At 38.9% G+C, this 23892-nt stretch overlaps 2 protein-coding genes across 2 annotated transcripts; both read left to right on the top strand.

Moving 5' to 3' along the window:
- The first annotated feature begins 267 nt into the window (after positions 1-267).
- LOC137273274 (uncharacterized) lies at positions 268-23640 on the top strand. The gene is made up of 5 exons (XM_067805818.1): positions 268-513; positions 11508-11569; positions 13610-13713; positions 15472-15507; positions 18488-23640. The coding sequence occupies exons 2-5, from the start codon at positions 11535-11537 to the stop codon at positions 18805-18807; spliced, it is 495 nt and encodes a 164-aa protein (XP_067661919.1). The 5' UTR covers positions 268-513; positions 11508-11534; the 3' UTR covers positions 18808-23640.
- On the top strand, positions 20248-21640 carry LOC137271584 (serine/threonine-protein phosphatase 6 regulatory ankyrin repeat subunit B-like). The gene is made up of 2 exons (XM_067804028.1): positions 20248-21112; positions 21552-21640. The coding sequence occupies exons 1-2, from the start codon at positions 20248-20250 to the stop codon at positions 21638-21640; spliced, it is 954 nt and encodes a 317-aa protein (XP_067660129.1).
- Positions 23641-23892: the final 252 nt, after the last annotated feature.

Below are 23892 nucleotides of genomic sequence, written 5' to 3'. Positions count from 1 at the left end.
AGAGCCAGCCAGTTAAACTTTAATATTGAATGCACCACCGACGTCAACATGCAGCAAACTGAAGGAGTCCCTGCACATTACACAGTAACCTTATCAGTTTCATATTGTTATAGTCAGTGTTGGGGACTTGTTTTGGTAGTTTATCGATTTGTTCGTTAGGACGAATGCGAGGCCTCCAACTTTGAAAAAAGTTCAAGGTCAACCGTCGTCAGGACGATTATCTTTATTTATTGACCCTACAAAAGCAATAGCTGAAGCCTATCCACGAATTCACCCTGGCCATCTTTGAATTTAACAGACTACAGTGTTATGCTGAGACAAATGCTGGGTGGATTCTGTTTGTGTTTTTTGAAGTTGGAAAGTTTGCTTACCAACTTATGAACTCTGGTCATCTTGTGGGTGTATTCCACGTGACAGAACACTGGGCCTGGCACTTCAAGTCACGTACTTGAACGCCGGGACATGTAGAGGTTCTGAGAGAGATCTGTTCAGGGGTACTGCGGCTTGTTTCAGGTTGGTAAGATGAGAATTTAATCAGTTCCATGTCGTGCCATGTTCCTGCAAAACATCCTCAGTCTCGAAATCCTGTTGAAACGATTTAGCCAACAAACTATAACTTCCCATGTGTGTTTGAGCCATGATATTCTCTGATGTTGTCTGTTTTTGTGTTCATTTTAAATCGTGAGTGAGTGAGTGAGTGAGTATACCGGGAAAAAACACAAATTAGATTCACACATTGATTACATTGTGTTTGGAGTCTTCGGGACTAGCGAAAGGAAATAGGCTGCCCAATCATGATCAAATGCATAGTTTGTAAAGTTAAAGTTTTTAAAATGTATTTTAAGACCTGATATCACGTTGCGCGTGCCTTTATGGAGGTACAAATGTAAAACTGTCCAGTCAAGGTCAAGGAGACTGAGCACTCCGTTTTTATACCAGATTCATTTTCCACTGAACTGATCACATAGGCCAGACACAAAGCTCTAATTCTGCTGTAGACAGGTGAGTCGATCGATCGATAGCGCCCAAGTCACAATGACACTGGCTGTGGTTGTCGTCTGGATATCATGTCAGACCGTCGTCATGTCGCGGAACATTTCCAAGAGCGAATTGAACAAACTAACAACGTAAATTTCATAATCATCAGAGGCAGTTTCACAATCATACGGTAGTGGGGATGAATACAGTTCCTGGAAGTAAACTTTTTACAAAACCAGTACTTATGGTCACAAAACTACATCATTCAATGTTGTTGATGGTAGAGGTTCATACGATCTGAACCGAATATTGCCAACTCACTTAGTCAGCCAATGAAACAACACAACATTCTTCCACGAACTCCTCAGCTGTAAACCCCCTGGATGCCGAGTTTTTTTTCAGGCGCACATTTTCATAAAGTTTGAAAAGTGAACGTTGTGCGAGATTTGCGCTCGCGTGGTCCTGGATCTGCGTACGGCTATGAAATTGCACAGACATGTAGGATATTTGATTTCCTATCCGTTGGTATAAATATAATTGCGACTACCTCAGGGGTTTGAGAAATAGACACTGCTAAAAGTTGTCCAAAACTTTTGTGTGTGTTCAAAAACAGTAAATTTCTCAGTTTTTTATCATGCACCAATAAAAGCACTCTGCTACGATTTTTTTTAATTTGGCATCTTTACGGGAAGTGTCAGCGAAGAAAATACAGCTTGATATCTGAACGACATAAGTGTATATGAAATGGATGTATGTGCTAATGCATAACGTCATACTCACAAAATCAAAAATGACCCGCAATAAATGTCAAAAATCGATTTTCTACTATGACGTCAAACGTCGACAGAGAGGTCATGCACGTATAAAGATAAGGGGGCATAACTCAGCTATGGTTTACATTAGGTCAATGTAACTCCGATCACATGGAGAGAATTTGCTGTGGATATGGACAGTATATTTTCGTGATGTTTTGTTCACAGTGAACCAAACTATTCCAATACAAATTTCCCCAATGTGAGAGGATACCTTTTGGTAGTTTCACAATTTGTAAGAAAAGATGCAAGTGTACTACATCAAAAAGCAGGCAATAGCGATTTGGATGTCCCTATCCGATACATATTTTAGTTCTTAGATTCCCATATTCTCCTGTTTGTGTATATGTATTTTTATTAATTTTCCATCATTATTAACGGAGTAACAGCCACATTTTCAAACGTAATGAAATAACTGAAAATGATGCGACATTTTAGTTGACGTCACAGCATGTTTTGTGCATTTTGTGACGTCGGAAAAAGACTACTCTGGTTGTTGATTAGTATATATCTAACCTAATTTCCACTCAATGTGTAAAAGATTTCGGCTTCTGTGTCAGAATTCAACACTTTTCAGCCAAAATATAAAATGAATGGTATTATCACTGAAATAGTGTCCTGAATATATCAACAATTATACGGTTTTACTACATATCTTATTATGAGCAACACGCGCACCTGCCTAGCATCAATTTAGCATAAATGAAAATTTCACAACACCTGAATATTCATTGAGTATTCATTTAGGAAAAAGACTGTTCTTCTCATGATTATGAAATCAATTCCCTTCATAAGTATGCAATGAAAGGTACAAAGAGATCGCTTTTTCAGTAAAGAAGTATTAGAAAATGGACGTAATGCTTGTCCAAATTAAGACTTGACCTGATGTATATATTTTTAACAATTTCCGTATAAATATTGTTTGAGTTAGACATTCTGCCATCAGATATATTTTAATCGCATTTGAATTGACTTTATTATCGAAAAACAATGATAATGAATCATGAAACGTTTTGACAAACTCGCACCTGGTCAATTAATATTCATAATAGTTTTTTCTATAAAAACGACACAAACCAATACAATGAACAAGACAATTCCTTTAAATAGTAGTATGTGTGCCCCTACATTTGATAAAATGTACAAATCATTTTCATTAATATTATCCGTTTTACTTATAAGTTGGAAGTAAATCGTTGTTTATTAACCTGTTCATATGAAACTGCAATATTTGTCCCAACGTACTGAATATTGCACATCACGGGAACTAAAGCACATGTTGCAGTAATGGCTACGTGTGATCTTCCAACACTTACGTAGAGGCTTAAAATGTGGTATAATACACTTACTTAGACAGTTTCCCATGTAAATATTATTCAAACAATCAAAAGCTTTCAAAGAATAAAAACGGATACCTTATATCCACACATGATATGGTGTTGAACATGGATATACGTAGATACTGAAATCAGTTTCATGAAAAAATATCTGAACGATGCGCAAAATATACATCACAATGCTAAAAGTGCAATCGGAATGGTATGGGCATTGTGTTTACTCTTGTTCAACCGACCTTCACCTCAAAGAAATTGCCTAATATGTGCAACAATGTTGACGTTTGACATCACTACCGATGACCGATTTCTTTCAAAATGGCGGCTTCGCTGAGAAGGGTACACAGGATTTTGCGACGACATTTTTCTTGATTCAGGGATCTTTTGTATATAAATATGAGATGTAAGTAATCAGAATTATTCTGACTATCTGTGTATTGTGATATGTTCTTATCGTTTACATTGTAAATGACGGAAGAAGCCAGAAATGCCGATAAGTACCGTTGTCGTTCTGCATGATTTTGCGTCAGTCATGGCGTCACGCTGCACTAAAAGTTTGACAGTTTCTTATGAATTACCAAATTATTTCATTGTATCTATTTTCAATTTGCTATTTTTTGCCACGATACTCTTCCCCTGAATATACTAAGCGTATTGAGCTATTGTAAGCAATGATTAGAGGGCTGGATGTTAGGAAATTGCAGAAAATGCTACGCAGTGTAAAATTGGATTTTTTCTTTGTTTACATTTCAGTCAAGCGCTATCTTTCGGGCACAGCGTTCGTTTTCATACAAAGTATATTTCGTTTCGTTTTGTCTAGACAGTTGGTATTGGTGACAAAGACCATTTGTAATTTGATTCTAAGATATATGGGGAATTCAATGATGCATTTGTCGCAGCTAACTATGAAGTATACATGATGTAATAGGCTTCTCAATACCGGCCTTCTCGAAACGTGATTTAGTAAACACTATCCAATATGGCGGAAAGCGCACTTCGGCGTTCGTGTAAGTGTATTTTCGAAAACATCCCAACCGATTCTGGGTACATCGGTGACGTTTCAGAATTATCATTCCGGGTTACATGAAAACTTGATATCAGTGATCATTAATATGCTATTTTTGAAATTCATTACTCCCAGTAATTATCCGATTTTCACATTTCAAAACATACTGCAAATAACGCTGTGAATCTCGATTTTGTACAGTTTGAAAAATGGCGACATTTACGAAGAAGCCTATTTTGAAAGGTGATTTTAAGGACTTTCGCTTGGTCTGAGATAATAGTGGATGGTATCAAGAAACTGGGAAGTTTCCGCAGAATTCAAAACTGTGAAGTATTTATATATGCGTGGTATATTTAGAATTTTATTCGACTTCAAAGTGAGGGGTGAAGAGGAGGGACATATATGTCCCTGTGGCATCCAGGGGGTTAACCCCTGGGAGTAATGAATTTCAACAATAGCACATTAATGATCACTGATATCAAGTTTTCATGTAACCAGGAATGATAATTCTGAAACGTCACCGATGTACCCAGAATCGGTTGGGATGTTTTCGAAAATACACTTACACGAACGCCGAAGTGCGCTTTCCGCCATATTGGATAGTGTTTACAAAATCACGTTTCGAGAATGCCGGTATTGAGAAGCCTATTATATCATGTATACTTCATAGTTAGCTGCGACAAATGCATCATTGAACTCCCCATGCATCTTAAAATCAAATTACAAATGGTCACCAATACCAACTGTCTTGCCAAAACGAAACAATATATACCTTGTATGAAAACGAACGCTGTGCTCGAAAGACAGCGCTTGACTGGAATGTAAACAAAGAAAAATTCCAATTTTACACTGCCTAGCATTTTCGGAAATTTTCCAACATCCAGCCCTCTAATCATTGCTTACAATGGATCAATACGCTTAGTATATTCAGGGGAAGAGTATCGTGGCAAAAAATAGCAAATTGAAAATAGATACAATGAAATAATTTGGTGATTCATAAGAAACTGTCAAACTTTTAGTGCAGCGTGACGCCATGACTGACGCAAAATCACGCAGAACGACAACGGTACTTATCGGCATTTCTGGCTGTTTCCGTCATTTACAATGTAAACAATAAGAGTATATAACAATACACAGATAGTCAGAATAATTCTGATTACTTAAATCTCACATTTATGTACAAAAGATCCCTGAAACGAGGAAAACGTCCTCGCAAAATCTTGTGTACCCTTGTCAGTGAAGCCGCCATTTTGAAAGAAATCGGTCATCGGCAGTGATGTCACACGTCAACATTGTTGCACATATTAGGCAATTTCTTTGAGGTGAGGTCGGTTGAACAAGAGTAAACACAATGCCCATACCATTCCGATTGCACTTTTAGTATTGTGATGTATATTTTGCGCATCGTTCAGATATTTTTTCATGAAATTGATTTCAGTATCTACATATATCCATGTTCAACACCATATCATGTGTGGATATAGGGTATCCGTTTATATTCTTTGAAAGCTTTTGATTGTTTGAATAATATTTACATGGGAAATTGACTCAGTAAGTGTATTATACCACATTTTAAGCCTCTACGCAAGTGTTCACACGTAGCCATTACTGCAACATATGCTTTAGTTCCCGTCATGAGCAATATTCAGTACGTTGAGACAAATATTGCAGTTTCATATGAACAGGTTAATAAACAGCGATTTACTTCCAACTTATAAGTAAAACGGATAATATTAATGAAAATGATTTGTACATTTTATCAAATGTAGGGGCACACATACTACTATTTAAAGGAATTGTCTTGTTCATTGTATTGGTTTGTGTCGTTTTTATAGAAAAAACTATTATGAATATTAATTGACCAGGTGCGAGTTTGTCAAAACGTTTCATGATTCATTATCATTGTTTTTCGATAATAAAGTCATTTCAAATGCGATTAAAATATATCTGATGGCAGAATGTCTAACTCAAACAATATTTATACGGAAATTGTTAAAAATATATAAATCAGGTCAAGTCTTAATTTGGACAAGCCTTACGTCCATTTTCTAATACTTCTTTACTGAAAAAGCGATCTCTTTGTACCTTTCATTGCATACTTATGAAGGGAATTGATTTCATAATCATGAGAAGAACAGTCTTTTTCCTAAATGAATACTCAATGAATATTCAGGTGTTGTGAAATTTTCATTTACGCTAAATTGATGCTAGGCAGGTGCGCGTGTTGCTCACAATAAGATATGTAGTAAAACCGTATAATTGTTGATATATTCAGGACACTATTTCAGTGATAAAACCATTCATTTTATATTTTGGCTAAAAAGTGTTGAATTCTGACACAGAAGCCGAGATCTTTTATACATTGAGTACAAATTAGGTTAGATATAAACTAATCAGCAACCAGAGTAGTCTTTTTCCGACGTCACAAAATGCACAAAACATGCTGTGACGTCAACTAAAATGTCGCATTATTTTCAGTTATTTCATTACGTTTGAAAATGTGGCTGCTACTCCGTTAATAATGATGGAAAATTAATAAAAATACATATACACAAACAGGAGAATATGGGAATCTAAGAACTAAAATATGTATCGGATAGGGACATCCAAATCGCTATTGCCTGCTTTTTGATGTAGTACATTTGCATCTTTTCTTACAAATTGTGAAACTACCAAAAGGTATTCTCTCACACTGGGGAAATTTGTATTGGAATAGTTTGGTTCACTGTGAACAAAACATCACGAAAATATACTGTCCATATCCACAGCAAGTTCTCTCCATGTGATCGGAGTTACATTGACCTAATGTAAACCATAGCTGAGTTATGCCCCCTTATCTTTATACGTGCATGACCTCTCTATCGACGTTTGACGTCATAGTAGAAAATCGATTTTTGACATTTATTGCGGGTCATTTTTGATTTTGTGAGTATGACGTTATGCATTAGCACATACATCCATTTCATATACACCTATGTCTTTCAGATATCAAGCTGTATTTTCTTCGCTCACACTTTCCGTAAAGATGCCAAATTAAAAAAATCGTAGCAGAGTGCTTTTATTGGTGTACGATAAAAAACTGAGAAATTTACTGTTTTTGAACACACACAAAAGTTTTGGACAACATTTAGCCGTGTCTATTTCTCAACCCCCTGAGTTAGTCGCAGTTATATTTATACCAACGGATAGGAAATCAAATATTCTACATGTCTGTGCAATTTCACAGTCGTACGCAGATCCAGGACCACGCGAGCGCAATTCTCGCACAACGTTCACTTTTCAAATCTTATGAAAATGTGCGCCTGAAAAAAAACTCGGCATCCAGGGGGTTAAAGCTAGGCCAGTCCATGGTATGTCAACTGGATTCGGCGTGACGACTCCACAATACATCATATGAACTCGAGAATAATGTAATTGCACTGACCTCACGAAGGACAAGGTATGATAAGGGTGGTTTTTGGCCCACTAACAGAATTGGCTGAAAACATGTTATTTGTTTAGAGACAAGTTAGCTTTGCATAAAAATGCTATATTTTATATGTTCTGAGGTGTAATTGTGCTGCAGACGGGCCCAAAATGGGTTTTATCAGTTCCCATGAAAAATAACAAGAAGTCTGAAATATCAGTGTGCCATAATGGCGTATTTACAACTGTTATTTTATTTATATACAAATTACAGCAGTTTTACAACAGGTAGTCATGCTGAAAAACATATTAATGTCAATCATAATGGTTTAACCTCAAGGGGCCCAATTAGGGTTGCAAAACATTGTTAATTCAATTACTTGCCAGTTGTTTCCCCAAAACTCAGTCATTATTCACAGCATTCCTTGCAAATGTAATCCATGGGTCCATTGTACAACATGTAAGCATGATAACAATCATGTTGTACTAAGAATCACAGGGGCCTGTTTTGGGTAAAGCTTCATTTTGGGCACAGCTTCATTCTAACAAGTTAGTGTTGCGAGACAGCGTGTACAACCAGTTTGAGCAAATATACAGTTAACATCGCAATCATCATATGTTATTACAATAGCCAACCATGTTGCACTAACAATCACAGGTCTTGACCTCAAAGGGGCCCATTTCGGGTGAAATTTCATTGTCAGCGCAGGTTCACATTAACACCGTGCACATGTTAAAGTCAGTATTCAAAAGAGTAATTATTCACAACTTATCCACTATAAAGATATAAAACATCCACTATTACTCTTCATTCGCACAGCCATCAATCTCAGTATCTGATTCACTCTCAAGAACTGCAGTATTCAAAAGTGTATAAGCCTAAAGTATAAAAATGTATAAAATATGAATTTTATTGGGAACAAAGACAACTAGATCGACTTGAAAAGGTGAAGGGTCAGTGTCTTAAAAAAAGGTTTACATGATGTTAATTAAAGCTTGTTTGACCAGTGTTGTAACATAGATTAGCAAACTTAAGAAAAAAAATTACAATATCTGGATCTGATGTTAAACAGATTAGTTAAACATTGTAGACTTGATAAACAAACTTTGAAAAAAAGATAGAACAGTTACATGGACTTGAACACGCATGTCTGATAACAAAAAACACCCAACAGTCCACTATAGCAACCATTAGGCTACATATTCCTTGGCCTCACAATGTGAATTTAACCTTACATATTACACTTTACAACTATGTATGACTTGTGTTCATCATCTGCTAGACCTTGATACAATGTTCTTATTCTAGCTAAAAAAATCCTTTTCATAGTCATTTTGGTTAAATGAAATCTAATTTGTCATTGGAAACATCAAGGTACATAAGTTCTTGGAAAATGCATACGTTTATACATGGCAATCCTGTTGAATGAAAGTGTTATTTTGACAGTGACAGGTGACTCAAAGGTGTTTGATACACAGATGATTAAAAAAGACTATGATCAAATTCTTACATAATAACAAAGATTCTCACATTTACAGTACTGCTTGATTATATTTTGAAAATCTTCAGACATCTTCTTATTTTTCTAGCAGAGACTAACAACCAAACACCAATGTTTACCTCTCATAAATCAGTCTTGTGAGTGCCTTATGATATTGAAAATTTTAATAACGATGTTTGATATGTGTAGTTTAGAGCACAAAACCATTCAAAATATAATGTATCATGGCACAGATGTGTAAATGTGATGGATTGTTTTTAATGATGTTAGTTTATATCAATGTTTATTTTTTGAGATGTTGTATGGGGCAATTTCATAAACCGAAAAAATGCACTTTTTAAAAGATTTTCATGTGAGCAAAAGCGTGACCCACCACTATTTTTAGGTGTGCATTCTAATTTACTCTCTACATATGTGGTGAAAAAATTGGGATGGGTCACGCTTTTGCTCACACTTTTCTATCATTCTGAAAATCAGAAAATGTAGGTTTCTAGAAGATATTGTAAAATATGACAACTTTGAGGTCTTCAAAGAGGAAAACTAACAACACTAAAAACATAAAAATGCAATTAGAGGTAACTTCAACAATTAATTTAGCCCCTTTTTTGCTAAAATTATCATATTGTAAAATTTTGATAATCATGACATGTTGTGGGCCAATAAGGGCCTCTGTCATACCTTGTGCTTTTCTATAGTCTTGCGGTAGACTGGATACATTTGTGCCAAACACAGCCGAGGTTGTAACAATCACAAGGATGCCCCCGTGGAGGACCTCACCACCGAGGTACAGTATAGCAGCAAAGGATAGATGATGATGTAGGTTATCCCTGAATGTAGGTTCTTCGTTCACGTCGCTGAGCTTTAAGCTGGTCAGTGCTGTCTTTGTGTTGGGAGACAATCTGACTTTAAACATCATTCCTGTTTATTTATTACAAGATATTTGTCGATCACAAATATAGCAGAGTCTTGAATAATTAGAACTGGACTTCCCTTTGCACGACTCACATTCAGGTGATGTCAGTTATAGCAGCAGATTACTCAACAGGTGATGTATTTCTGGTCTGTCAGATGCTGCCCAGGGAATACGTCATGGGTGATATTGGGACTAATACTAGTACTCAATACTAATACTAGCCCTGGACAAGGCACTTTCTGGGGTTGGAACAAGCCTTTTTCGAAACTGCTTCAGTTTCTAGAAAACCCAAAGTCGACCCTTAAAGGTTACGACTGAAGCTATTGTGGTCTAAAAAAGTTCTATAAAGCTTGTTCTGGGGTCTTGGATCGACCAATATCAACACCTTAATGTTTGATACCAGCAAGGTATCCCCAATAAAAGCCACCAATCGACGCAAGACAGGAACATAACCCAGGAAACGATCTACCAATGTAGATTTGAGACCTTTAAAGGGATGTCTTGGCCACACATAGTAAACATAAGACAAAGACTTAACGATAATATAATTGTCAATAGAGATACAAAAGTTTCTAGTCTCTAAATATCAACCCAAGATGTTTGTCCTTTTGTCGCTAAACTGGTTGTCGTTGATACTCTTGATCTTGTATTTAGTGTTTCGTGTTTGTGTTTTGTTGGTGTGTTATGCATGTATGTTATGTATGTGTCTTATGTATGTGTGTGTCATACATGTGTGTCATATATGTGTTATATGTGTGTTAGGATTTGTGACATGCATGTGTACTATGTATGTGTCCTATCTATGTGTGTCATCTATGTATGCCATGCTTGTGTGTCATGTATGTGTGTGACGCATGTGTTGTGTATGTGTGACATATATGTGTGTTATGTGTGTGTTAGCATTTGTGGCATGCATATGTGCTATGTGCGTGCATCTTTTCTCTGTATATGTATGTGTGTTATGTATGTGTGTTATATATGCGTGTTATGTATATCTTATATATTTGTGTGTTAGTATGTGTGTCTATACATATGTGTTATGTGTGTTACATATGTGTGTTAGGTTTTTTGTGATGTATGTGTGTTATGTATATGTGTGATGTACGTGTGTTATGTATGTGAGTCGTGTATGTGTGTCATGTATGTGTGTCATGTATGTGTTTATAAATGCGTGTTATGTATGTGTGCCAAGTATGTGTGTTGTATATGTGTGTTAGGACGTTTGTGATGTATGTGTGTTATGTATATGTGTGTGTTATGTATGTGTGTCATGTATGTGTTTATATATGCGTTTTATGCATGTGTGCTAAGTATGTGTTATATATGTGTGTGTTAGTATTTGTGTCATGCATGTGTGCTATGTATGTGCCATATATGTGTGTTGTTTATGTGTATTATATATGCGTGCTATGTATGTGTGTTATGTATGTGTGTCATGTATGCGTGTTATGCATGTGCGTCATGTATGTGTGCCATGATTGCATGATGTGTGGTAATAAAGAAATCTGCAGCATTGACGTTGAGTGTCCTTCATTATTATTATCGTCCTTTCCCCAGGTCGACGAACAGAACACCGTCGTGGAGATGGAAAGGCAATCACTGATGGAACATCATATGGGGTACGATGTATTACAGATATTACTTGCACAGCTATGGTTTTGAACTGCAGGATCTTGTAACGGAAAAAACCCTGAATTGGCATACATTGATACAAACTATCAATGATGGGTTCTTAGCACTGTGTATAAGGAAGAGGCGAGCATGTGGGTAAATATTTAGCACTATTTAACACCGCATCAGCAAACTTGCATCTATTCGCGGCACAAAATGTAATATACTGAAGCGCAAAAACCCTTTTTGAAATTGGTAATCAGTTTAATTCAAACATGTGTACATGATATAATGGTTGTCGGAAAGATTTCAGAATGTTTGATCATTAATACTTCAAGACGAATTTCAGACAATTGCATGTAAAAGTGAGGACAGGTGGCGCGACAGTGGAATCCGAAAGTCAATAACGTGTGTGGCCTCCACGAGCGTTGACAACAGCGTTGCATCGTCTGTACATGGAGTGGATCGGACGGCTGATGACGGCCATAGGAACTTGTGCCCAGACTCGGTGATAAGCCTGAGAGAGTTCCGCTGCAGTTGTCGGCCAGGTCGCACACCACTGAGCCTTCTCTTAATCTCGTCCAACAAGTGTTCTATCCAGTTTAGGTCTGGACTGATGACTGGTCATTGAAGAGTTTGTATGCCGTGTTGACGGAGAAAGTCTCTAGTTGCTCTGGCAGTATGGACACGCGCCTTGTCCTGCTGGAAGACGTGGTTTCCATGACGACCCAAATGTGGCACAACGAAGGGTCTTGGCTCTTGATCAATGTAAGGGGCAGATGTTAGATAATTTCCTCTACCAGGACCAATATTCTGGAACGCCGTAGGGCCTAGTATGTGACTGGGAGCAATAGCAACCCATGTCATTATACTCAGACCTCCCCACGTGTCCAATTCCAGGACACAATCATCTGCAAAACGCTCCCCGCGTCGCCGCCGCACTCTCACTCTGTCATCATCAGTCGAGACGCAATACCAGCTTTCGTAGGAGAAGACAACAGTTTGCCAATTCCGATGATGTGTGGCTCACTGGAGACGAGCCTGCAACATCTGACGTTTCTCTGCCTTAAACACCTTCGCCGCTGATTGGTCTCTAGCGTTTGTCCGTGAGTTTAGGTAGCGATTTTGCAGGTGATGACGGACTATCTGACGATTTTGCCCCAAAGTCTTCCAGCGGCTTGGACTCGTTGTTGCAGGCCGTATATTCTTCGAACATGAACAGAAAAACGATTTGCAACATGTCTTGCAGTCGGGCCAGCATTCAGTCTTCTTTGAGCTTGGTCCCTCTGTTCCATTGAAAACCGTGACATGTCACCACTGTCGAACATTGAATGATTCGGTGCGTGTTCGGTGGCTGTTCTTATAGGGATGACACCTCGGGATGCACGTGCATTGTCATTTTCAAGAATACGCACAAAACCTCGTCCCATCGTCATTACTCAATTGCATTTTGATATGTTGCTTTTTATCAAATGCAGAATCTGAAACAAAATTTTCTTTAACACTGGCTACGAAACAGGGGTAACTCAACCATAAAAGCGAAAAACATAAGTAGAATTAAGATGAAACATATCTGGCAAAATTCTGGTAGCATGATACTTCTTTTGCGCTTCAGTATATACAGACTATAGGGTATAATCGCAGTGGAAACGATGTTCATTTGTAAAAGTCCTACTTACATATGACATTCAAGGGTAATAACTGACTTTGGACACCCTTCTAACACCATCGGATACATTTCAATGAGTATGGTTTTGCGGCGCCTTAGAAAACTTCAGCCGTAAAACGAAATGCTTCACACATTGCACCCAGTGCGTCCTGTGGGTAAGGAGCTAAGGCTAAGGCTTAATGCCCCCTCATACAGACATACATTACTTTGGGGGGAACTTAGAGTGAGTGATTGAGTTTGGTTTTACGCCGCTTTTAAAACTAACCCCACTCACTAGTCTGGACATTAGTGTGGACATTAGAGAACTAGGATCAAGGTTTCATTGGATCTTCTCTTATGTTCAATCACCATCACAAAAATCGTTATAATGTACTTTCAGGGAACTGACGAATCACTGTAGGCAATTACCAGACGGAATAGGAGAACAGATCACAATAAATGCTACAAACTGCTCGTTCGTACAACAACCAAATGTGATAGCAGGTAAGATTATTGCACAGACAATCAACGAATTCAGTGCATTACAGTCAGTAGTATAGGGGTGAATGAGTATTGCAGATCTCTTGTTCTCACGCAAGTGCGAGGTCAGTGTTGGCGTAGGTTCTTTGAAGTTCATGCGTTTATTCAAAATAGATCGATGTGTGTGTACCAGTCTCCATGTGTGTATACCACTGATGATGTATGTCGTAATTAATCCCAGTGTGAGCATACTTGTTCCACTGATGAATCCCAGTGTGAGCATACCTGTTCCATTGATGTATCCCAGTGTGAGCATACCTGTTCCATTGATGTATCCCAGTGTGAGCATCCCTGTTCCATTGATGTATCCCAGTGTGAGCATACCTGTTCCACTGGTGTATCCCAGTGTGAGCATACCTGTTCCACTGGTGTATCCCAGTGTGAGCATACCTGTTCCACTGATGCATCCCAGTGTGAGCATACCTGTTCCACTGATGCATCCCAGTGTGAGCATACCTGTTCCACTGGTGTATCCCAGTGTGAGCATACCTGTTCCACTGATGCATCCCAGTGTGAGCATACCTGTTCCATTGATGCATCCCAGTGTGAGCATACCTGTTCCATTGATGAATCCTGTAGTGTATGGCACTTATGAGTATATAAAGTTAACAGTCTAAGGGAGACTACACCGTAAGACTTAATGCCAGCTCTAATGCTAGAGTCAACTAGAGTGATGTCCCTTGAATATGGGTGGTGGAATAAACGTGGCTGCTGTTATCACATCAATTGTTGTTCTGTCATTGACTAAGGTCAATCACGGTGGATACACGACAAATCCCAGCGTGGGTACATTTACAGAATGCCGGATACCTAGTGTCACGTCACCCTAACCCTAACACAAACACCTAAATCTTATCCTAACCCTAAACCTTACCCTAACCCTAAACCAAACACTAAGCCTAAACCAAAAACTAACCCTACCCCAAACCCAAACCCTAACCCTACTCTAATGCTTTCAAAGATGGCAGACGATGTCCGGCATTCTGTAATCTGTGGGTATTTCTGTTCCATTGACGAGTCCCAGTGTGAGTATACATGCAGTTCCTTTGATGGGTTTCGTATATGTGAGTATACTGTCGGGGAGTCGCCATTTGACTATACTTCTTAGTATACGTGAGTATATGTGTTGTTCCTTCGGTGAGTCGCCATGTGACCATACTTAGTACACATGAGTATACATAACGTTCTGTGGATTTGTTTGTAGAGAATATGCATGTAGTTTGATTGATGAGTATTAACGTATGGACACGCTCCTTTGACGGATCACTATCTGAATATCCGTATCGTGTTATCGATGAGTTGCTGGGTGGGTGTAGTGCACCAAATGAATAGCTTGTAAGTATACAGGTAGTGTCTTAGTTCTGTTAGTGTATCGGGAAATTATGAGTGAGTGTGATGCCTTAGCTCCTGCACAAATATATAGTGACGATGATGGTTTGGTGTATTTCAGCAGACACCACAAACGACACATATTCGAGATATATATCTATACATAATCTGAAAAAACATGCATGTTTTAATTATTTGAATTAAAAAATATATATTTATATAAGTGTATGTGCTCTTCCTTAGTGGGTTGCCCAATGAGAAAATGAGGTGAATTCTCTTGAGTGTCATTTTGAGCGCGAGCGAAATATGTAGCTTCCATTACTAGGGTCACTTTTGTGACTTCGGGCCTAACGTATCTTTCCTGCCTCTTGTAAATGTATGTTCTCTTTCCAGAACCAAGATATGAAGGTCGCTACACGAATTTACTTGGTAAGCATGTGTTGGGATAAATATATGTGTGTCCTAATACTGGCAGGAATTATCAAATGATTGTTCTCATAATACTGACAGTCCATGGTACAACGTTTTGCATAAGGTTTCTATAATGTTTTACTTTTACACAGACTCAAGTGTGAAACGCTTACGTTTTCACGAAACGTCACCTATATGTTATACTTTGTGTATGTACCTTGAATAATATACAGATACCATAGAAACTTAAGTATGATTAATATACAATGTGGATGATTACTTATTTATTCGGTGAAGATGAATATATTTGGTATTTGGTATTGATACATGTGCGATTGGCATGCAGTCTGTATCGTCAGGGCACATCAGTGCCTAGTTGCACAAAGCGATTTTAGCACGACAGTGATTGTAACTCCCATTCTCCAACATAGGCATAAGATAGTCGTAGGACTAAGATCGCTTTGTGCAACTGGGCCCAGAATACACTACAGAAGATGTCATCCATTATGTGTCTTGTTTTTATTGTTACTCATCAACTTTTGAAATGTTCATTTCCAACATATAATAATGATTTTTGATATGTGGTATGATTACAAGGCCATATTAATCAAGTTTCTTAAAGCTAATCTCGAAAAATGAGATCGGTTGGTCAGGTTCGCTGACTTGCTTGACACGTCTTCAGTTCCCAATAGTGCAGATCGATGCTCCTGCTGTTGATCAGTGGGCTTGTCTGGTCCAGATTTGATTATTCACAAGAACAGAGTGAAACTAAGTTCACTCACTCACTCAGACAATAGAAATTTGAACTTTGTAATCATCCCAGTGTTTGTCTAAACTGTCAACATTGCCCAAACACTACCTACTCATGTATGGTTTATATTATAGGACCGTTCTAATGTTTTGATGTTATTTATAGAGAGAGACTGGACCCAATCATTTTTGTAAACTGATGAGTTGATAAGGTCGTTTTGATTCCAAATTTACACATTATATTTGCCCGTAACCTCCTTTGACTTCATTAAACATTGCCCGGTTATGCTTACTGTTTATTAACTCTGACAGATGGAAACATTTTGGGTTCTCACAATAGGTAGATACACGTAACGTTCTGAAAACTCTATCTGTCATTAACTCTAAGACTCGTTTTATGATTGAGTGAGCGCTGGCTTAATGTCGGATGAAAGCTCGAGATAGGGTAGCTCGAGATGGGGTAGGTTATAGACCTCTAACACGTGAAGCCATGAGCAAGGATATGGCAATGACAAAACTGATAAAGAAATTGGGACGACTTGGGATTTTAACGTACAATCACAGGTCATACCAAAAAGGCACCACTGCAGGGCCTATGAGTATCGCGAGGCGCTAATTCCGGTACTAGACTGGTTTCCGGCCCCCCATACGCGCGCAAACTTACGAGACGGAGCCCAACGTAATCACGGTGCCAGATTTCCGATGACAAGCTTATATCCACAAACCAGTTCTTGTTCCAAATTGCGGGACCGCAAAATATGACTTCATTGGACGGGGCCCTGTTTGGTTGGCACGACTGTGGACAATCATAATAGCCGGTTAATTTGGGAAAGGTTAGATCGGAAATTTGTTATTGCTGCAAGGAGTATCGTTTCCTATCAACTACCAGCTGTCAGCTATAAGGTCATTTGAACAGGTATGAAATGTCGTTTGTCGCCGGAAGTAGTAAACAACGTAAAGTCTCGCGAAGAGCCGTGGCCTACTTACGGGCCCTATACATAGCAAATCGAAGCGCCTTGACGGAAGCTTCCAAACACTATAGGCTTCCTTGTTTTTAGGAAGTAATCCCGCTGTCATCATCAGTTAACCTGGTAGTGACCATGGATTCTGAAGCTGTAATAGATGTTTCTGACGTTATTTTTCACATGGAAGTTGGACAGTACCAATAGGAGCTAATTTTACATCGGAGAAACTTCCAGTGGAGATGAAGATGAGGAATCCATCGAAACGGAGGCAACAGTTTGATTCATTCGGTAGTTTGGCCATGTGACCCAGAGCACACAATTGTTTGTGACGACATATCCTTAACATGTGGCAGGAAGAACATACGTACATTTTCATGGCCTAGAAAACACACGTTTCATGAATTTGTCTACAGAAGTTATGGTTTGTGTGCTTCTTCGTACCGAGAACAGAATTACTTTTGAAATTGATATTATGTAATTATATTGGTCGTAGATCCGCATACGTTTCACAAACAAATGATACATGGTACTCATCTTCGAGAACTCATAGATTACGACATACATAGTGCATACAGGCATGTTTTCATTAGTACAGTGTTTATTTTTCTCAATAGATTAACTTTCATCTAATGCAGTGCAATACGCATATGTAGAAAATGCACGAATAAGGGTGTTATCACTCAGTGCTGTATGGTATGTTTCAGACTTTGATAATGATTTGAAAATCGAATAATTATTTAAATTATTTAAATATGTGGATTTACAAAGAGTCATATGCCACACCTGGGAACAAATATCAAGGATTTTTGTGCAAAAGTGTGGTTAAATATTGTTCCCGCTTCTTGCTCTGTCCAAACACGAAACTCCAATAGTGAAAAGTAAGTGACGGACATCTGAAACTCATGCATGTTTACCATTTTCATTAAGGTTGTTGAGGAATAAATAACACTGGTGAGGAAGGCCGGGTGATTTCATTCTTAATGTTTTAATCATAACTAGATAAAACGCATTTGAGTAGAGACGTGCGTGTATCCGCCACACTCACCCAATGTTGCCTTACTTGAAGCACACTTGCAAAGAGAAAGGTCACGTGACTTCCAGAGGAATATGCATAATGGCCGAAGCTCAGAAAACAGAAACCGTTTTCGTGATTAAGACGTAAATATGCATAATTTGTAATTGAAACTTTGGGTATATGTTGCTGATGACTTTATCTTTCACCCAGCAAATTATTGGAATTCTCTTATATTCTCTTTTAAACGATATAATTTCACATTCTGCAGAATCAGCTAAACTGCGCCTGCGGTCATTTGACTGGAAGAAGTTTGTGGAGACAACAGCTAGTCGTGAAGCAAAACAACGATTAGCAATCCATGGGGTGGTGGTGATTGTAGGGCAGCGAGGAAGTGGCAAGACGACCATGGGTTTGCACATCTTAAAATCATTAGCATCAGGATCTAAACCTGTCATCTTAACCAGTCCAGAAGATTGGGGCACCCTACCGCTACGTCTAACAAAGAGGCAGGACCCTAGGAGGAAACTTACTGTTCTGGTGGACAACATGTTTGGGATCGAAAACACTGAATCCTACTTGAAAGCATAATGGCTGCAGAAGTTTGATAGCATCTGGTCCCATATTGAATTTGGAATCGTGAACCTGATTCTTTTGTTTTCTACAGACATTTTCAACGCTTGCAAAGAACAACTTTCAGAATATAAAATATTTCAAACCTCGCACATTCTGTCACTCTCAGATCCGAAATATCAGCTAACCGGCGATGAACAATTACAAATGATTCAGAATGCAGTGAGAAAACCATTGAGCACAGCGGAAAAGTCGGTTCTTTCAAAACTTAGCATTCCATTTTTGCCGATGATATGTCAGTTCTATGCTAGGGACAATGAATCACGCCTGAAAGGCCTGAAGTATTTCCAAAACCCTGTCAAATGCATAGTGAAGAGGTTGAAGAGAGTGAGTGAACAAAGTGATCTCCAGTATCTTGTTCTGGTTCTTCTTGCAGTGATGAAGGGCCGGCTTCCAAAGAGCTTTTTCTACCCTGATCAACAATCCAGTGAAATCAAGGACCCTGTCCTTGTTTTGAAAACTATCAGAAAATTTGTTAAGTTTGATGTCAGTCCATGTAGTCTTGAAGGTGTAGCTGACAGTATGGTAGGGGAGTATTTGTCATATTGCGAATCAGACAAAACGTACAGATTCCTTCATCCTATATTGTATGATTCTGTACTCCTAAGCTTTTCCAGTTTTCATATCAAAGATGTCATTGATATGTGCCCCACTAGATTTCTTGTTCAATACACACAACTCTCATCGTGTAGAGTTTCAGAAGGAAGTCTTGTGTGTCAGGTGCAAATGAAAAACTGTCAAATCCTTGCACAGAGAATAGCTTATGAGCTTAGAGAAGGGGACTTCTTTTCAGTGTTAAGTCACTCTGCACTGAAGGACGAACAATTCAACATTGTTCTCACAAAATATATCTTAAAATGCGAGGGATGTACGCGCATCTGCCGTAGGAAAATTGGTTTCTTTCATATTTACAAGGATGCACCTTTTGCATTTTCACATACTGACGGTCAAGTGGCGAGAAGTTCAATTATAAAACCGTACAGAAGATGGATGGCTACATACAAAACTCTCATTTGTTTGATAGTAATGCAAAATTTGGAGTCATTAGCAAAGAAAATTCTTGATCAAGTGAAGATGACACATGGTACCAGACTCCTTCACTGCGCATGTTTCAAGGGTAACATGGATGTTGCTCTAAAGGCGTTTCCTGAAATTAATGCTCACCAACCTGATTTTCCAAGAGTTGTCATTCCCCTGTGTATTGTATCCGACAAAGAGGATATGATGTTTATGAAAGCACTTCTACACCGGTTCAAACAATCCAGGGGATTCCACTGGCTTTACCTCGAGCAGTTGGTGCGTTTAGCAATAGCCGTTCTCAAAGTGAAACATGTAAGAGAGATAATGAAATGTCTAAAGAAGAATACACATGAAATGCCTGAAGGAAGATACCAAAGCATGCTGAACACATTTCTCTACCAACTGATGGCCCAGTTTTGCAGCTACCATTATGACAACCGACAAGAGGCTTTAACGCAGATGTTGAAACTTCTTCTGAAGGAGGGCGTCAAAGTGGACCAAGGAAAGCTGATTTTCATGGCATCCGAACACAAAACACCAGATGCTCTAAAAATACTATTAAGCAACTTTTCAGTTGGAGAGACACCACCAACCACTGGGGCTCAAGGTGTCTTCTCACAAACATTTGGCACAGAGGGCAGCACGCCACTATTAGAAGCCTCAAAACGCAGTATAGAGTCAGTTCAGCTGCTACTTGGTTGTGGTGCCAATGTCAATGCTGTTGATGAGAATGGATATACAATTTTGCATTCACAGATCATTTATTCCAACACTGAGTTACTAAACATGATTTTATCAAGAATGGTATGTCCACTCACAGCATATCAGGACACATTTTCAAAAACAGCTCTCCACATCTGCAGTGAAATTGGGAACTCTGAATGTTTAACCTTGCTTCTAGAAAAGTATCCTCATGTGAAGAAACTCACTTCTCAAGGTTCAACAGCTCTCCATTTGGCCATATTGTCAGGAACAGACAAGGCTGACAAGGTTAAGGCCCTCATCCACGCTGGTAGTGATATCATGATTGCTGATAATAAGGGCAACACTGCGCTCCACCTTGCTTCAGTTGGTAATCATATTCAGATTGTTAAAACACTTATTGATAAGGGGGCAAATGTAAATCAGAGAAACACTGGCGGAAACACACCTTTGCACCTTGCACTGTCAACACAGTCCACAAAGGCATGTGTCGAGATCCTTCTGAAAAGGGGTGCTGATGTTTTACTGGAAAATAAGAAAGGTATGACACCAGTCTATGAGGCAGCTGTGACCTCATCTGTAGAGACTCTTGCAATGTTGTTGAAATATTGTCCAAGGAATCCACCCTGTTCAAATCTACATCCTCTGAGAAGTACCAATAACTTTGAAAAAGTGAAACTCCTCATCAATCACGGTTTCTGCCAAACCCAAGAGTGTGCCCAAAAGTGTCTTATAAAACTTGCAAAAGGGGATTATCCACGAGTACTTGTCATGGGATACCAAAGAGACTGTGAGATTGCAAACAACCCATTTCAGTTTATGACAGACATGGAAGGAGTTTGTCACGAAAGTATTACTGCATTGCTATGTGACCATGGAGCTGATGTAAATCTGCTCAGTACTGATAACAGAACAATTACATCTCCATCATATCATCCACTCCACACCATATCAAACCTAACAGAGATCATCTATTGCAGAACAGTTCCGTGCTGCTCTCCATCAAACCCTAATATCAGAGCAGTCCAAACGTCACCAGATGCTGGAATGGCGAGGAAGAAACGAGTAGATAGTACTGGCGAGGCTATCTCGGATAAAAGAGCTTCTGAGGAAACTCGAACTGTCGAGACAGTATCTGAAGGCATAAAAGACACAGACTCCTCTGCAACAGGTCAGGCGATGGTGGAAAACCATCAGGGCCAAGCCGTGCCATCTACTGTTCAAGAAAACACGAATACAAGCAGTGAAACAAAGTCTAAAGACGATAGTGTTGATAAAAATAGCATAAACATAGAATCCAGGTCAAGTGACCAGACGACTTCAAACAAAACCAAAGCACCTGACATAACAGATGAAACTACGACTGTCAAGAGTTACAACGATCCCGACAAACTGGAGGACATGGGAGGATACACACCATTCCACGTTGCACTTACAGAAAACAACTGGGAAATGGTGAAGTGCTTAATCAAGAAGGGAGCCGACGTAAATATTCAGCCATCGCGAAGGGGGGCCATTCCAGACCTCATTTGGCGTTCATACATACCACTGGAGATATTCAAAATAATTTTTCAACATGGGGAAAACCTAACATGCACGGGAGACATGTTCATAAATTTTGCATTCAGACGATTCTGGAAAACTATGACTTTGCTTCTAGAAAAGGGCTTTGATGTAAATTCAAAAGACACGCATGGAAATACTGCACTTCACTTTTCACAGAGTTCATGGAGGTGTTTGAAAGTGCTTTTTGAAAACGATGTCAAAGTCAATATTCAAAATAACTTGGGATGTACAGCTCTCCACAATTGGGTTGACCATGCATACTCGTGTCAAATTCGAATTCAAGGTAAACTTGATTTACTGCTCAGGAATGGAGCTGATCCAAACCTAAGAAACAATAGCGGTGACACCCCGCTCTTGATAGCTTGTAGTAGAAGCGAAGTTCATGGAAGGAGTAAACAACCAAAAAGACAGAACTTGTGGATTGTTGAAGAGCTGGAAATAAAAGACATGAAGTCGGTTAAGAAGAAAAGGAAGATTGGCCGTTCAGTATGTCTTAATGGCCACGTGGAGGTGATTCTGCAGCATGGAGCTGATTGCAATATCAAGAACGATAATGGACTTGCTGCCCTTCACATTGCTGTTCAGAATTCAAACTATGAACTGGTTTGTATTCTATTAAACGGGGGCTGTGATGCTAATGTTACAGATGGTAATGGGAACACACCATTGAACCTTTTACTGAAACTTGTGGCAGAATGTCAGGGTGGGAGAGCTTCTTATTACATACCACATCAAAGAAGACATATCCAGGTTTGGAAGTTTGTGGAACAACTGTTAAAGAAGGATGCCGATCCTGATATTCAGAACAATGATGACGATGCACCACTTCACCATGCAGCTTCCATGAATTGTCAGCGGTCACTGGAGTTGCTTTTAAACGCTGGTGCCGATGTTGATGCAGAGGATGCACATAACAGGACACCTCTACATAGATGTGCACAATCTGGTCATACTAGGATCGCTAGGATTCTGATTGTAAACGGCAGTGATGTTGATGCCATGGACGACAATGGCGACACACCACTCCATGTGGCAGTGAGAAGAAAACAATACAACATGGTGAAGCTGCTTCTACAGATGGGTGCTGATCTGTCGCGGGAAAACACTCATGGTCACACTGCCTATTATGTCTGTATGGAGCTTAAACGGTCATGCAAAAGACCTTGGTGGGTATATAAAGGACAAAAACTCGCAAATGTTCTCTGTCCACGTCAATGAGATGTAGAGTATCTAAGGAAGGTCTTCTGGTCGAAGATGATGAGAAGGAAATTATTTTGTCACTTTTACAGGAACACCTGCATCCTTTACAGATCCAAAGCCTGTGTTGCATGTAGCATTTATCTTAAATGTGCAAGAACCCTTAGTGGTGGTAGAAACTGTAAACGTATCTACAGTAATTGTGCTTCAAACTTTCATTTATAGATACGTTCAGTTGATGTGCCCATGTTTGCTAGTGTGTTATCATTATACGAGTATATAAAAATAAAATATTTGTGTGGCTTATAACATTTGTTCGAGCTCTCATGAAACCGCTTTGAGTCAACATTTGTATTTTTAAGGAACTCTGTTCTAACGTTTAACATGTGACGGCATACCTTGTTGATATAAAGGTAAATATGTAACTAACATGCACATACTGCTCCTCAATGTGCTTTGCGGGTGGCCCTCAAGGACCGAAAACTTCATAACTTCGCTATACTCTAGCTTATTAATACCTGTCGTTTCAATAGGGGTACATGTGATTAGATGCCACAT

The sequence above is a fragment of the Haliotis asinina genome, chromosome 2, assembly GCF_037392515.1.
Source record: "Haliotis asinina isolate JCU_RB_2024 chromosome 2, JCU_Hal_asi_v2, whole genome shotgun sequence".
Taxonomy (NCBI): domain Eukaryota; kingdom Metazoa; phylum Mollusca; class Gastropoda; order Lepetellida; family Haliotidae; genus Haliotis; species Haliotis asinina.
The sequence above is the reverse complement of the archived record's forward strand: the minus strand, read 5'-3'. Positions and strand labels throughout refer to the sequence as shown.

Coding starts and splice junctions, on each gene's coding strand:
- LOC137273274 (XM_067805818.1), top strand. CDS start 11,535: ATGGAAAGGCAATCACTGATGGAACATCATATGGG. Junction 13,714..15,471: donor ACAACCAAATGTGATAGCAG/GTAAGATTATTG, acceptor TTCTCTTTCCAG/AACCAAGATATGAAGGTCGC. Junction 15,508..18,487: donor TCGCTACACGAATTTACTTG/GTAAGCATGTGT, acceptor CACATTCTGCAG/AATCAGCTAAACTGCGCCTG.
- LOC137271584 (XM_067804028.1), top strand. CDS start 20,248: ATGCTGAACACATTTCTCTACCAACTGATGGCCCAGTTTTGCAGCTAC. Junction 21,113..21,551: donor TTTACTGGAAAATAAGAAAG/GTATGACACCAG, acceptor CATCTATTGCAG/AACAGTTCCGTGCTGCTCTC.